The 16,337-nt window shown below is 40.9% G+C and overlaps 1 protein-coding gene across 4 annotated transcripts in view; it reads right to left on the reverse strand.

Moving 5' to 3' along the window:
* Positions 1-1,312: 1,312 nt before the first annotated feature.
* Positions 1,313-16,337, reverse strand: part of LOC122841831 (MAGUK p55 subfamily member 7-like) — a 30,783-nt gene continuing 15,758 nt past the window's right edge. For all 4 annotated transcript variants that reach the window (XM_044135437.1, XM_044135436.1, XM_044135439.1 and 1 more), the window contains 12 exons: positions 15,176-15,257; positions 14,605-14,690; positions 14,358-14,435; positions 13,195-13,391; positions 13,039-13,097; positions 12,058-12,111; positions 9,132-9,305; positions 7,355-7,435; positions 7,147-7,240; positions 6,931-7,039; positions 5,205-5,345; positions 1,313-1,644 (listed from right to left, as the gene is read on the reverse strand). In XM_044135437.1, coding sequence (XP_043991372.1) covers positions 1,414-1,644; positions 5,205-5,345; positions 6,931-7,039; positions 7,147-7,240; positions 7,355-7,435; positions 9,132-9,305; positions 12,058-12,111; positions 13,039-13,097; positions 13,195-13,391; positions 14,358-14,435; positions 14,605-14,690; positions 15,176-15,257 — 1,386 coding nt within the window. In that variant the 3' untranslated portion in view covers positions 1,313-1,413. The remainder of the gene's footprint in view (positions 1,645-5,204; positions 5,346-6,930; positions 7,040-7,146; positions 7,241-7,354; positions 7,436-9,131; positions 9,306-12,057; positions 12,112-13,038; positions 13,098-13,194; positions 13,392-14,357; positions 14,436-14,604; positions 14,691-15,175; positions 15,258-16,337) is intronic.

A 16,337-nucleotide genomic window follows, 5' to 3' on the forward strand; every position in this document is an offset into this window, starting at 1 on the left:
ACGGCTCCAGCACAGCTTGCTGGAACATTCGGTAGTTTAAAGGTTTTGCGAAGGTAACTTTTTTCTTTTTTAGAAGCTTTCTCTGCTTTTGCCAGTTGTGCCAGTCTGTGGGATAATTTGGTAATGAGAATCCTTTTTTGCTGAACACGAGTTAACATTAAACCAGCCTATATGGATTAGCACACAGCAAGGATGACTTCTAAATGCTGCCGGACTTCAGCTGGTTTCTTGGCTTTCTAAACATACATGTGTTCGTTACTTCTTTCCTGTACCATTCCACGTTTATACTTGTGTCTTTCTTTATTGACCAGACTGTGCCGGGCAGTTCTAGAACGGAGTGGTCTGGATAAAAGCCTTGTTGAATGCAGTCTGCTCTGTTAATTGCTGGTTTTAGTTATGAGTCCAATACCCTAGATCTTCTCCAGGGGACTGACTAATCTTTTTTTTTTTTAAAGAAAATGATGTGGCACATAACAAATGCACTTCCTACCATGAATTTTCTATTTCTTCATCATTTCACTGTATGTCATTTGTGTGCATTCGAAGTTGTTATATATAAGTATTGCTAAGGGACAATCGATAAGATTCATTGTTTTGCTCCCATGTTATGAATCCACAAAACTAAAGTTTTTTTTTCGTGGGTTAAAATGGCCCATTTAAAGTCCACTCTTTTATCCAGCGGATAAAACTTGAAAATCGCTGTTCACAGATGCGTTAAATCTACTCCCATTAAGCTTGAGATGTTTCACAAAGAGGCAAAAATGTCCATTTCTAGATGTATAAAGCTGATAAATACCCCAAAGTACTCACAGCTGTAAACGCAGGCGAGAGGCGACTCAAACATGAGGAAATCGAAAAAGTTCGAGGAACATGGACACCTATGATTCAACTCTGATCTATGATTTTCTCCTGTTTATGTGCGTTTTGCGCAGCGAGCGCATATTTGGCAGGAAGCCTCACGGGCTGCTACTAATGTTTCACTGGTGCACATTAGAGCTAATTGAAGTGCAGCAGCTGTCAGAATAATTCCATGCCGATGTTTGCAACTTGGCAGCAAAGGGACGACACTCGGCCGCAAACTCTTCACAAGATCCCCACCTTCTTCGCTCTACAAATTAAAGTTATGTCAACTAAATGCTTAAAGAGAAGCTGAGTCCGAGACGACTGGAAAAAGCATTAGACAGAGAGAGAGAGAGAGATGAATTTGATTAAACTAGATCACCAATGTAAAAATTTAGGGAAGCTGGGAATCATGAAAAACTAATAAAAATGACAGAGATTATTATCTAAATTTATTCAACTCATACGCGGTACTTATGCACAGAGGAACATAGCGTGCATCACTTTTAAGAAGACTATATTAAATAAGATTTAAAAGGGGCCCTAAAGGAATATTTGATGCAATCCTCCCGTTCAAATCCAGCCAGTCAAGCTGCTGCAGCTTCTCCACGCTTTTGTTGGTGCCGAGCGCATCCACGCTGCGGGAACCCACTGGACCTCTGGCTCGTCCAGCTTCTCGACGTCGGCTTTCAGCTCTCTGAATGCCGCCGCGACGTCTCCGTTGACGATCACTTTGTCAAACAGGTGGCCGTACCGGCTGTCCAACATCTCAGCCTGGTCGAGCATCTCCTCAAAATCCTCCTCCTGTGAACCCAGAAAAACAACCCCAGCAAATTGAGCACACTGACAAAAGGAAGGTTAAGTCTGCTCTGTTTCCACTAAGCGGTCGGACACCGGTCGGTATAATTTGTGACGCCATGTTTGTTTTTGTTTGTTTTTTTATCTCCGGCGTATTCCGCACTATTGACGGACAGCGTTGCAATCTGCCAGTTGGACTCTCACTGGGCAAACATTGTACTGGTTTGACGTCAAACGTGGCGTGCTGGTACGTCTCCAGCTTGTCGCTAGCTGTCATGTTTTTCTGCGCCCCAATCAGCGGACTTTGTTGTTTGACGGCAGTAGATAGAAAAACGGGTATTAAAAAAAAAGAAAAGTTAACCCTTATTCTAGGGTTTACTTCTAAGAATATGTTAGATGGTTCGTAAGAGAGGCACAAGGAAAGTTGACACACAATAAGATACTTAACCATGATTATTTCACACCTAATCATCTTTTAGAAGTGGGTGTACTGGAGAACAGCTTGTGCTGGAAAAATGGAAGAGTCTTGAAGGTGCTTTTATTCATACAATGTGGGCCTGGTCCTTTAGTTCAGCCCTTTATGGCAGAAATTAGTCAGAACAATGGTTAATGGGTTGGTTTAACTTTGCCTGAATCGATTCAGCTTTGCTTTCTAGAAGCAGGTCACGTTTGCTTGAAAACGTCTAAATATGAATTTGCTTTGGTAGTGAATAGTTTCTGGAAACGTCAATATAGACCTAGGACAAAAACGAATGAAACAAATTTTTTTTTTCAATTATTAATAGACAAATTACAGGACTGACAGGAGTCCTATAACTTTTGCTTTCTTTTTCTTTAATAAAAGACAAATAATTTTTGTGGCGTTTACAATCTTAAATTTTGTTGCGAATGTGTGATGTGTATATGCAGCTTGGTTTAGTCTTTCCTATAACTTTGTTCTATTTGTTTTAGTGCTCTGCTAAAACTTCCATACAGATTTAAAGAACAAACGATATATTGGAAAAGATGAAATTTTATCTCAAGTAAAGAAAAATGAACGGATCAAGATTTGTCATTTAACAGAACAAATTTCAATGGCAATACCTTGATTTGGTAAAACAATTTTAAGTGTATTGTGTATTATAACCAACTCTCCAATCAATCAATGGACTGTGTTGTTTGACCCCAGTAGATAGTGCAAACTGGTTTATTGATTGTCTATAAACCAGTTTGGACGGATCATTCTCTGGTGACCCAGATGACCCTTAATTCCATGATTCATTTGGTGGTCTTGTGGCTGTAGAAAAAGCCCAAATCATCACTCCTCCACCACCGTGTACTCGACAAATATTATGACATGTTTTTGCTCTTTTGCTGTTGCCAAAACTTAATCTGCTTTTGAAGGGATGAAGTCGTCTTCTGGTTATCCCTCCAAATAAGCGATACTCACTCCCCCTGTTTCTGATTGTCGTGACATGAAGTTCAACTGAAGTTTTGGTTTTTTCCAAAATTTTTTTTTTAGCATTCCCCGGACCATCCTTTGGGTAAGTTCTCCCAGACATCCACGTGAAGACTGGCAACTATCTTGAATGTTTGGGGAAAAAAATGAGAGTGGCCTTGTAACGCATCCTAGACTCACGGGCAACAAACAATTCCTTCTTTGATGTCATTGCTAATGTCATTTGCTAAAACACACCTGTGTCCTTCAAACCAGCAATCCGCTAAAACACCTGCTTTCACAGAGGTCCTCGCTGTTGCTGATGCTTGTTTTAGTTTAACTTGAAGTACTCAAACACAACAGGATACAAAACCGTGACTGCAGAGCTGCACTGGTGAGGCATGCCACAGTAGTTTCATGCTCTGCGTAATGGCTATGAGACCTTTTCAGACCAGATGTGGTTCCAGTTGAAAGCAGACTTTTTGGATTGGCTCGGACTCTTTGAAGGTTTGGGTTGATGGTGTCGGGCAAAGCACCAAAACCTTGCTGCATCACGGTTCTAATAAGGGCCACGCGGACAAACAGAGTTCGACAGTGAATGTGAAGCCATATGGCAATTAGGGAAAAGCTTACTTGTCTTTCTTAGTAAATGTATGTGCACTCTGAAATCTATATGCTTCTGTTTGAGGGGGAAAAAAACCTACCAGATAAACTGGACCACCACTTGCTTTTAGTCATTGCCTAGAAACATTGCACATCTACAAAAATGCAAAGGTTTTTCTGGGCAAACAGCCAAGACCAAGAAAACCACCTGCATAGTACCCGTAATGTCGCCTGTCTCTTGAAAGTGTCTAAGAAGCAAATTACACGGTCAACGCAAGGTGTGTGCCTGGTTTATAACCCCCACAATAGCCTGCAAGTGTCCAGGCATGCAATAAGCACCTGACTTCATATATCCAGTTGCAGTGCTGTTTCAGTGTTGGTCGGAAAACCCAAGACTGTGACAAGAAGACCTAAAATCACTGATCAGTGATGCTCTCTAGGGTCAAGGATGGGACTGTACCTACTGTCAATGAATTTGACTGAGCTTGAGCTATTTTGGAAAGAATGGGCAACGCTCCAGTTCCTGGTGTAGGCAAACCCTAAAACGGTGCTACTTTTACAGCAAAAAAGGAGTTTTACAAACTGTAGACTCATGAGGGCTGAATACAAACAAACACCACACCTTTCAGACGTTTTTTTATTTTTTTTTACCAAAAGAAAAACGGTATTAAAACTCTATACTCTATTCTTGCAGTTCATAATAAGGCACATTATCTTGGTCTGTGACATTAATCATCAATAATATCCTCTCTCTCACAAAGCGCTATCTAGTTCCTATCACTGTTTGGTAAAGTTAGCTTACGATGTTATTATGGGCCCCAGATATAAAGGTATGTGCTGTTAGGTTGGCGGCTAGTTGCATTTGTGTTTGACTGCCTTTTAAACTGCTTATGTAGCATAATTTTGGGTAACCTGTATAAAACAGAAATGAAATCACAATGACATAAAAAACACAATGGTTTGTGTACTAGCCAGTTTAATGTTGCATAGTTAATCCATTGCTGCTTAGTTATGACGCGCTGAGCGGTCAACGTTGTACCCGTTGTGTAAAGTCAACCCCAGAGATCTTCTTATCGTCCAAATTCCAAATTTGTTCCAGTCAGAACCATTTGTGAACAAAATCCATTTATTCCACAATACACGGCAACAGAGTTAACAATGACTCCGCCACAGCGGTCAAAAACCTGTCAGCTACCCGTCACCTCTTGGTTTATATACTGGAGGCCACAGCCCCATCTAGAGACCAAAAAACCAAAAATATACATATTTGGCTCCTATATTTTTGCTAACATGAGATTGCCATAACTGGCTAACCATTAGCTGCTAACGATGCTACCAGTGCTAGATTTGAAGCAACCTACTAGTGCCAAAATAAAGCCCACCCAAGTATTAACTGTACGCAGTACCACTACTTACATACTATTAATTTTAGATACTCTTCAACTCTCCAGATAAGAAGAAAACTGGAATTAAACGTGTGAAGTTGTTAATGTGAACCGACAGGCTAGCTTTGGAGCTTAGGCTAAAAGTATCCATATGTACTTACTGAAAACATCCTGACTTGCGTACTGTTTTCATCACAGACAAATTTTGCTCTCCGCCTGGTGAGGCGAAGCTCCTCAATCCTCGGCGGTTTCACGAACACTACGTATGGTTTGAATCCAGAAGTGTAAACATGCTTTATTTTCTGCAGAGAGGGGGAAAAAAATGACAGAAAAAGGATGAAGATAAGGTCAGATGAATGCATAACAGAAATGAGGCTTTGTGAGCATCTCTTGTCTGTCGATGTAATTTAAATGCTATATTATGGAAGAAATTGAAATTCATAGGGAAAAGTTTTGCTAATTAATTCTTTTTTTTTTTTCAATTATTTTGCTTTGATTTCCTTTTAGTAAATTTTGTACGATTTCAAGACCCACTTCTGATTCAGGCAACTTTTTCATAACCAGTCAAAGTCAGAACCAACCTCTTGAGAAAAGCAATGAAAAGATGCCAGTAACTTTATTCCAGTTGAAAAATATCAGAAAAAACTAAAACTGTGATTTATGCAGCTCAGTGTTAAATAATACAGCACTCCGTGCCTTGCAAAAGAATTTATAATCCTTGAATGTTCTCATATTTTTAAGAGGACCCTCAGATTTAACATTTACTGAAATTGCATGAATTTATTTGCAGTAAACAGGGCATATGAACAATGTTTTTTTTTTTTAAATATATATTTTTAAATACAAATGTTTTTTTAAATATCTTTTTTCCGAGAAATATTTTTGAATAAAACTTTGATACTGAACTTTAAAATTAAATAGATACTATATTGACGGGTTAGCTATTATATACTGGTGTAGTTGTGATATGTATGGATTGTACATGTTTAATGTGAGATTAAGTCGATTTTTAAGCAGTGGGAATTTTGATACGTTTATACTTCCGCTCCACTTCCTGGAATATGTAAAAAAAAGATTTTGACATTATGGTTCATTCAGTACATGAAGCATAATGTACATATTCAAAAAATAAACAAACTAATCTGATAGAAATGTGACAAAATGCAATATGATTAGTTTTGAAAGGCATGTAGCTGCGTTTTCATTAACCAAAAAAATTGCAATTGCAAAAATAAATTTGCTTTATGAAAACATGCCATTTTGAAATTTCAAAAACAATCATGTTTTTTTTATTTGGTTTTTCACTTTTTCAGCCATCACACGAGTCACGTGATCAACGGCCGGATGTTGGTGCTGGAGAAAACGATGACAGGAAGTACAGGAGGATGATGGTTTGTGTTCGTTTTGTTAGACAAAGTGCAGCTGGCTCCACCTGAGCGCTCGCAGCTTTGCACAGTTCATAAAAGGTTTTGTGTTATTTGAACGTATTGAATCCATAACTCTTCTGTAAAATTACCAACTGCAATTTTCCCAAAATGCAGAATACGTAGCCTCTCCTAAGTATATTGTTGCTCCAACGCCTGAATAAGACCCAAACCTCTCCTCTGATTGGCTGATAGATGATGATCACCAGCTCCATGGCTGAAATATGAATATATCTCATGTAGCCGCTACCACAATTTTTAACGACTTCTCGCGTGAACAAGCTCATTCACGTGTGACTTTAATGTAATTTCTTATTTAATTGAAACACAGCAATTGAGAAATTGTATTCTTCGACATTGGCGGAACATCGCCAAAGATTTGTGCACATTTGTAACGGAAACGCGGCTAGTGTTCATCAAAACTGAGTGAACCTGGACGTCTTTTAGCTGGGCTTATGCTTACGCTTGGGTGAACATCCAGGAGGCAGACTTTGCCTTCAGCCATCACTCTCTGCACCGAGTCCAGATTCGACCCGTAGTAGTTACCTCTGTACTGTCCATACTCCACAAACCTACAGACACGGTGAAGCAAGCAGAGAACCGGGTAAGAAGGCTTTGAATGTTTGAATAAGGAATGAGCGATGAGCGAACAGCTCAAGTAGGGCCACTTATCCCACACCTGTGGTTGAGGATGAGCTCTTCAAACTCCTTAACTGAAACAAAATGATAATCCAGGCCTTCGCTCTCCTGCCTCCTCTTTTCACGTGTCGTGTCTGCAAAACGGGAAAAGAGACGGGGCACTGCTTTGTGTTCGCGGGGGAGAGAATTTACGCTCCGCGCCGAATGTAAAAGCCGAAAGTAATGAAACCTCAAGATGTGCAACTTACACGGCACACTGACGCCATAGCGGTCCGGTTCAGAGATCACCAGCCTCCTCTTCAGCTCGTTCACGCCAACCCCACTGGGCCCTGGAGACACGGATCAGAACACGGTATTCTGAATATGGGTTTTATTTCTCAATATCGCCGTGCGGTAATGCTTTCCTTGAGCGGAGCCCAACAGTAAATGACACAGCTGTCTTTATCATCAGAGAATTAGAGAGCAAATGAAAGTCAGACAGACGGAGCTCTGATTTCCTTCGAACAATGATGCTCAAACAGCCTCCCGTCTGATCGGTCTTACGCTCTCTGGAAAAGCCATAGCGTCGTATCGAAAGGTACCATCTGCAAAGCCGTGCAGTATCAGTGTCGTTATAATGTAGGATACACAGGACGGGATCCGCACACGCACACTCACACACACGCAGGCATTCGTCCACATGTTCAGTACTGTAGCAGCTGGGATTGATGCGCAGCCAGATTGCATCAGTTTCTACTGGGGCTCAGTCTAAAAGCAGGATTCCTGTCATACCTGCCTTTTCCATCACTGGGTTCCATGAGTTTGATGCATAATCAAATATCCAGTTTATGGACTTGCTACTCTTTCAACGCTGATGAGCTCCACAGCTGTTATGCAGATCTCGTTGGACGCTCTCCAGTCTTAATGTCTCTGTAAGAGCCACAGGGTCTACATACCGTGCCGTCTGGTGGTAAACAGGTCTTTAGCTTAAGACGAAATGTGTAAGCGATGCAAACGGTAACGATGTTCTTCCAATTTGGTTTAACATCCTCCGTCTGGTCCTGGATTAGGACAGAAACGGCCTTCATTGTCTCGGGAGACTCTGGTTTAGGTTTTTCCCGTCTGTAGCTTTTCATTGCCAGTGAGCGATGTATTCCTAATGACGACCTAACGATGTCGACTGTCCCCAACGACATTCGAAAGTAAAACGGGACCAGGAGTTGAGGTTAGCCCCAACTCAATTAAAGGAGTCTAAATGTAAATCCAAGCTGTCTTAAGTGTTCCAGTTTGATGATAAACCTTCTGGCGGACATCATGAGGGATCTGACTCGTGAGCTTTCGTCCCTGTCCTCCCAGTCAGCTATCTTTTATCTCTTCCCTATCTGACCTCGCTTTTACGTCTCTTCAGCTATCGGTGCTTCTCGCCGTCCTGTCTTTCACTATTCAAAATGTACTTTTTCTTCCTCCGACTCCCCGCATTTCTCCCTTGTTTTATTCCCCCTCGGTTTTTCGGTGACCTTCAGTTGTATCCTATTATGACATTAACAAGACCTTTGGCGGCGCTCGCAGTGGAATTCCCTGTGGGGAGATAGAGCTCAAAAATACACAGAGCAGACCTGCAGGGTTGGCAGGAGGAGTGAATGCGGGGTTGGACCGCTGCGTTACTAAAGTGAACGCAATATATTTTGACTCGCAGATTTCTGACACTGTTTACGCGGGTCTGATGGGAAGGGATCATTTTTCCGTTCAAAAGTGGAGACATAAATCTTCATCAAGGCGTTACTTTTTTTCCCCTCTTGATCAACAACAGGCTCGATATGTTTTATTTAAATAAATAGGATGAAAGTGTTTGGTGTTCTCGCTTAGCCTTAAAAGGAGCAGATATAAAACAGAATTCAACGGGCTGTTTTTTTTTGGTGTTTTTTTTCCCCTCCACCAACTTTCACTATGTTCAGTACGTCAGTGTAGCACATCACAAAGCTGATACACATCAGGTAGAAATCCAGCCTTTGAATACAGATGCATATTTGTCTTTTTCTCACGTACCGACCAGGACAATGAGGCGGTGTCTGTCCTTCGGCTCCTTATGGTAGGGTACCACCTCTACATACGTACGGGGACAGATTGCACCATGAATCTCAGAGCTCCACCTCCGTAACTGAGCAGATTTCCTGGCTCTGCTGCTCTTCCGTCCGAGTCGGAAGCTCCTTCTCAGACCGGCTGGAGGAATAAAACCGACAACAGTCTTTTAAAGAAGTGTCTGAAACTGCAGAAATCTAAAATCTAACTATTAATCAGCCAGTTATGGCTAACTGATAAAGCTATCAGTTACCCATAGCTAGCTGATAATTTCTTTGTAAGAGTTACATACATGATGTAAGAGTTACATTGCTGAACATTTGTGTAAATGTGCCAGAATTAGCCAAAAGGTGATTTGTCATCTGTTGCTCTTGGATAATGAGTAATGAGTCTCGCTAAAAACAAACAAAGGTTACACAAATGATTTAAGTTTTGTCAACAAATACAATCAACACAAACAGCAACAAAAAATAAATAAATAAGGAAACTACAGCAAAATTATTATAAAAAGGTAAGGGTTATGTATGTTAAGAAAGACAACGCTGTATAAAACCTCAATGCTGTAAAGAATATGCTGTGAAAATTGATAAATAAAGTTTAAAAAAAAAATTATTATAAAAAGTACTAAATTAATCCTGCGTCCAGATGGTAATTCAAAACGTCGACAGGTTTGATGTGTAACATTGTGCTGTGTGTGACGTAGCGCCAGAGCCTTCTGCTTATGAACCCGCCATCTTTTCCCCCTGAAGCAGAAACGCAAACCCCGCCGATTTAAAGCTCAGCGTTTCAGATCAGATCCAATTTTCATAAATCCCGAAGCAAAATTACGGTTATTTGCTTTGACATATCGCATCGTTTCAGGGCTCAAGTCGTTCAGCGTCGTCCCTGTCGGCGGGCCAGCTGGGAACAGCTTGTTCAACGGGACAAATTATAAAGCTCAGCGCTAAACACAGAGCGGAGGATTACGGAGTGGCAGACTGCGAGCGGGCCCCGCTTCAGGAGCCATCGGAGCGCTGGCGCTGTGCAGCGCGGGAGCATGTCTCAGTGAAGACACAACTCGGTCCGTCACGCTCTGCTGGTCTTCTGTCTGACTTCCAGCTGCTGTAGAGCATCTGTGGTCTGGCTCCTCTGGGTCGGCCCACGATCAGAACCGCCACTCTGGTGGCAAGGCCAGATTGTGCTTTTTTTTTTTTTTTTTTTTTTTTACTAATTATAACTCATAAATGTTCCTCTGTGGAAAAAAGAAAACGTTAAAGGGGCAGTAATATGTAAAATGGATTCTTTTCTTAGCTTTACGTCATGTTATAATGTCATTTCCATGTCAAAAACACACTTGGACTGTTGCTTTGGTTCTTTCGTGCATGTTTGAGAAATCCTTTAATCTCCCGTGGCAACCAGTCAGCTGTGCAAAACGCCCGGGTGGACCTAGCCCCACCTTTAAGGTGCAGCTCACCCTCGAAGTTGCAGTTTCCAAGGTTATGAGCTTCTGCGTCACAGAGCACCCCTCCCGTGCGACTCCCCCACTCAGCTCCTTCAGACTAGCCAGCAGCAATTAGCAGCACCTGGTGGAGCTGCACATCTGTTGAACTCATTATACGAGCTACTTCTCAGTGCAGCACCGGTAAAAACGTTAAAGGGTTACCCACATAAGGAGAGGAAAGTGTCCGATGAGTGATTTCCGTCCCTACGGTCGTTTCAGTTTCACTCTTATGCTCTTCTATCTGGCGTCTTGTGACACTTTTACAGACAGAACTGTAGCTATGGCAACGTACTTTCCACAGCATTTGCGGTGCGAGTTTGGTATTAGGTTCAGATTTGACCTTTATCCCTCTGTCTACCAACATGTTTGTCAATTTTCACTCAGGTAACAATAAAGGATCTGTTCCAACTGATATTACTTTGATAAATACATTCATCACCCTCGTAAATGTGACTTTGCAAACAAGAAACCCACACAGTTTTGGTTTATCAGTAGCACTTCTCAACGACTGCAGAACATATTTCATGGGGTGTAATCGCCTTTAAGTACCTAAGTACAAAGTCAATGTCTGGGGAATTGTTGGTCCTTAAATATAGAAGATGAAGGAAAACATATTTTTAAGCCAAAAAAAAATCGGATGAAGTTTGACCTTTCACCAAGACTCTTTTGAATAAAATACACTTTACTGTAATTAGAACTGAAATAAATCTGATTTGATCGAATCAAAAATAATTAGAGCCATACAAATCGAACCTGAAGACAAATTTGCGGTTCAGTATTCGTGGGTTTCACCTATTCACAGATTTTTCTGTACAAATAACAAATTATTATTTGTTGAATAATTTTCAACAAATTATTTGTGGAAATCTCACCTGTTAGCGGATTTATTTACCCTTTTTCATCCAGCAAATATCCAGCACTTCAAATAATGCCACTTAACTCTCTTATCGGCTGGCATCTCCAAAGCAGCCAATCCAGGACCTCCGTTCATTTTCCTTGGAGCTGATTGGCTGAACTCCCAAGAGCAGAAATAGCAAAAACTGTGGACCTTAGCTTCTGTGTCGGTGGCAAAACAGCCATCATTGGGTGTACTGATGTCATACTTGGTGTCTGGACTATTAAAATAGGCAGTTCTAAGTATTTTTAGAGACAATTTGACATATTTGTGGATTTCAGACGCTAATGCAAATGTGACACCTTCTGACGTATGAAAGTTAATCCAAAAGATTAGCAGTCTTGGATTAAAAGTTGCAAATATACACTTTAGAGCAGCATGGCCTGCCGTTCCGCAGCTGAATCACTCCAACAACACCTTTTATTCTACGCTGCAAGTGAAAATTTGAAAAAAGGAAAAGGGAAAAAAAAACTGTCTTCAGGTAGGAGTGCGTGTGCTTCGAGTGTCCAGCGTCTCACCAATGCGGATTCCTGTTATGGCTCCGTAGTCTACATCCTCTGGGACTGGAAAAACTAAAGGAGAGAAACAGGAAATGTGAAAAACCATTATGAAAAGAAACCCAATTTGATCCAGAAACAGGAACTTCATGCTCATTACAAACGTTCTGAAATTTGTTAGCCTTGTAAAATTTAAGTAACTGCGAGTACCATATAAGAGAGCCCGTTCAGTTCATGGATAACTTTAACAATCTTACTTACAGCAAAGTTACGGCTCGTAAAAATTTCATATTTTGGAGCGGAGGGGAGAGAGAGGGGGGGGCAACCTTGAGAAATACACACCGATCTCGGAAAAGTCAACAGTTTTAAAATGTTGAGCTCGTGAAGCGATTCATCGCATGTGCACTTATTTTATGAGTTGTGTCGAAGGAAAGCATTCAAATAAACAAAATGCGTACCGACAGAGCCCTCCGTGTCATCTGCCGAGCATTGGAGAAGGAAAAGCACACAAAACGTTATCGGAGGAGGTGGTTTCCACTTCTCATCCTGGAAGATGTTCTTTACAAAGTGTTTAATGCTCTTCGGGTGGTGTGGCTTTATGAACTGAAGCAGTGCTTTCCAAACTTTTTTCGCACTGGAGGCCAAAATTGGCAAATTTAAACTAATGGTGTGGCACAAAATTAATCAAATTAAAAATGCAAAAAATTGTTTACCATGATTTTTTTTTTTTCCTACCAACAATAAACTTTTTTTTATTTTTTTTTTTTAAATACAATCTGTGTATCATTAAAAATCCAAAACATGAAAAGGGCTTCAGACAGCTGCTTTGTTAAAAGAACAGCAGAAAATTTCCAAATTGTTTTGGGTCAGCAATTGTTTTCTGCTCTGTTGGCCAAATTTGCACCGTTTTTGACTTGTGGTCAGGGACCGAAAAGAAATCTTTCACGTGTCAAAAATGGCCCCTTAGCCACAGTTTGGACACTCCTGAACAAATGTGATCACCTGCTGGCTTGATGTTCTGAAGCTTGAACAGGGCTCTGGGTCGCTGCAACGCAACTCTTCTGCAAGAGATTAAAAATACAACAGAACGAATCTTTGTTCGATTTTCTGCGTTTTTCTTTCCCAGAATATGAGTGACTGGCGGTGTGAAAAGATCACTTTTCGTGCAGCTGCTTTGACGGGACGAGGCCCGCCCGACCGCTGCCGTCTCCGAGGCGACGGGCCTGCCACCAGGTGTCGTCGTCCGCGCCGACGATCTGGAGGACGTCACCTCGTTTGAAGGCCACGGCCGCGTCTTTGCACGGGACGGTCGGATCCTCCGTGGGATCATAGTCGAACAGCGCCCGCACAAACACCTGAGGAATGACAGTTGGGTTTTTTTTTTTTGGCATTAAAAACCCAAAATGGTGAGAAAAATGGAAAACGACATTTTTTTCTCTCTTTTTTTTGTATGTCTGTCCTCTGGCTGCTGTTTGAACATCTGTATCTTGACAACAAACACAGCATTTTTTACTTCCACCCCACCTGTCATTTTTGAGAAACGACTCCAATTATTGGGAATAATTTGCGAACGCTGCCTGCTCTCAAGTCCGTTTCCAGCTCCCCCCGTCCAACCTGCGCAGCGCACAACGTGGCTGTGGCCCATAACTCTTTCTGAACACGAAGACTGTAGACCTGCAAATATTTTCTGCACGGCATAACAATTAATTATTCTCATTTAAATAAATGGAGCCCAAACGGTAGACGGTGCCAAGGGATTCTGACTGTCTCAACAGATGTTTATGTTTTTGCAGTATACACTGCAAAAACACAAACTCGAACAAACAAGTATTTTTGGCCATTTTGTGGGGATATCTTAGTTCACTAGAAATAAGACAAAACTAACTCATAAGTACGTAACTTTTCAGCTCGTTTTCATTCAATAATTTTCCTAAAATTGCTAAAAACTGTCAGATTATGACACTTTTCCGAGCCAGAAAAGTTTTGTTTTTGCAGTGCGATGACGGCAAACTGGATGACAAAAAAAATTATAATAATAACCAAATGAATCCAACACGAACAAATTAGGGCCTAATTCTTTCCACTCCATAATTTATGTGCTACTTTGTGTTGCTGTGTCACATAAAATCCTAATAAAACACATTTAGGTTTCTGGTTCTAACATAACAGAGTGTAAAGGTTAAAAGGATGCAGATTCCAGTAGAGTCTTCTCCATAAAATTCATGTAGCTGCGATGAATGCTAGATGCTAAACGCCAAACGCTAAATGACAATTAAAAACAAGACACGCTGCTTGAGAAGTGGCTTCATTGTTTGCTCTACCTTTGTCACACGTGATGTCATTTCCTCTTTGGTGGATCCAGGAATGATTTTGAATTTAACGGCACCCTCAGAACAAGCCTACATAGAAAGAAACCCACAGAAATCTAGTTCATGTTCAGGACATTCAAACATAAAAAATACAAGTTCAAGCAACATGTTGTCTTTAAATGAGCAGTTAAATAAGTTAACAGTGAGAGGAAGAACAAAGATCCGCAGAAAAAGGAGACAAAGACGTGACGTGACTGACCAGGAGAGGAAGGATTTCTTTTGGCTTCCTGTGCTCCAGTGATACTCCGTTCACCTCCTTCAACTCGTCACCTTCATGAATCAGGCCTTAAAGACACATCGCGTCCTTGTTACTATTACACGTTTGGAATATGACTAATTACTGAACTCAAACATTTTCCAACAAAATGCTCTGATTTTTCACACTAAAAATCCACATTTGTTATCATATCTGTATTTAAAAACATCGGTTGGTTCTTTAAGATAATTATCAGTCAATAGGATTACGCAGGAAAGAAAAAAAAAACGCCCCACATTTTGTACAGTATTTGCTTTCACACTATTACATTTAGCAGATCTGCATTCTATATTTTTAATTGCTATCACAAACTATAATAAATAACACATAAGCAGGATCAATTAGACCACACTATGTGTTCTTTTTTGCGTCTTCAGTCAGAGGCTTCTTCAAATTCGACACAGCACGGACTGCTGCAGGAGACCTTTGAAGAATCTTGAGTTAATGCGAGTGTCAGGAAACATTTGATGTCCCCTTTGGGGTCGGTGAAGTGTTTTTGAATTTGAATGCTTACCGCTCTTATCGGCTGAGCCTCCTCTCATGATCCTGGCGACGACGATGGCCCCCGTGGATTCGTCTTTCTTAATCGTCGCTCCCTTCATTCACACACAAAAAGAAGAACCGACAAACAGACACAGAGTGAAGATAGCATAACCGAATCTATCGCAGAAACGCTTTGAGCTCCACTCATATATTTTGTTTCATACAATTTTTGTTTTAAATCATGTAGACGCCTTTGTGTTCCACACAACAAAAGCGGCGTTATTTACAACAGACGTTATTGATGCGGCGATGCAAGAATGGAAACAGCATCTGATGCAATGGGCGGGCTGCTATCGGCTCTCGCTCGGGTGAAGCCCTGTTGTCTGGAAAATGGGAACATGTTGGATCGATCAGCGGGACAAAGTCAGAGGAGGGTCAGCCCTCTCTTCCAGGCTAGTGTCGGAACCATCGCAAAAATGTTCAGTTATCCGTCCAAAAGTGTCTCTCGAAGGCAACAACGCCAGCAAAAATGCATGTTTGATAGATGAGTCACACAGAGCCTTTTTCTTTTCTTTTCTTTTGATTTTGTGCTGCTATTCCAGAGATGTTAATGGAACTTTATCTTCTGATTTGCAATATGTCTACACAAACCTGGCAACCTGCATATTAGCATATTCACTCTTTTATTGATTCTTTACATTTTAAATGTGTTTCTGAATATTTCTTCTGGTGAGTCAAAACTGAAATATGTTCATGTGTATTCAATGAAAAACTTGTGAACTAAAAAAAAAATGAATCCAGAGGTTTTCTTTCTGTCAATTTTCACTAAAACGACAAATTTTGAGGTTTTGTGGCATTGCTGAACGTCTGCCGCTCTCGAATCCTCGCAGGATGGTTTTTTTTTTCTTTTCCCCTTTTCTCCTTTACTCGATCCAGGAAACTTTGTAAAAAAAAATGTAAAAAATTAAAGAGACAATGACATGGAATAAGTAATAAAGCAGAACATTTGAGCAGCATCAGGAAAATGGCCCGTGATTAAAGGCCTCGAAGCTAATCAATGCGCACTAGAAACAGAAACATAAATTAACCCAGGCCTTCCAAATCTGCAGTGCTGCTTCAATGACTCAATTATGATGTCAGTGTTTGCATTATTTCACTTTAGATAAACAGAACAGCTGGAGCCGCGGCGTGTC

Source organism: Gambusia affinis, linkage group LG12 (genome assembly GCF_019740435.1).
Source record: "Gambusia affinis linkage group LG12, SWU_Gaff_1.0, whole genome shotgun sequence".
Taxonomy (NCBI): domain Eukaryota; kingdom Metazoa; phylum Chordata; class Actinopteri; order Cyprinodontiformes; family Poeciliidae; genus Gambusia; species Gambusia affinis.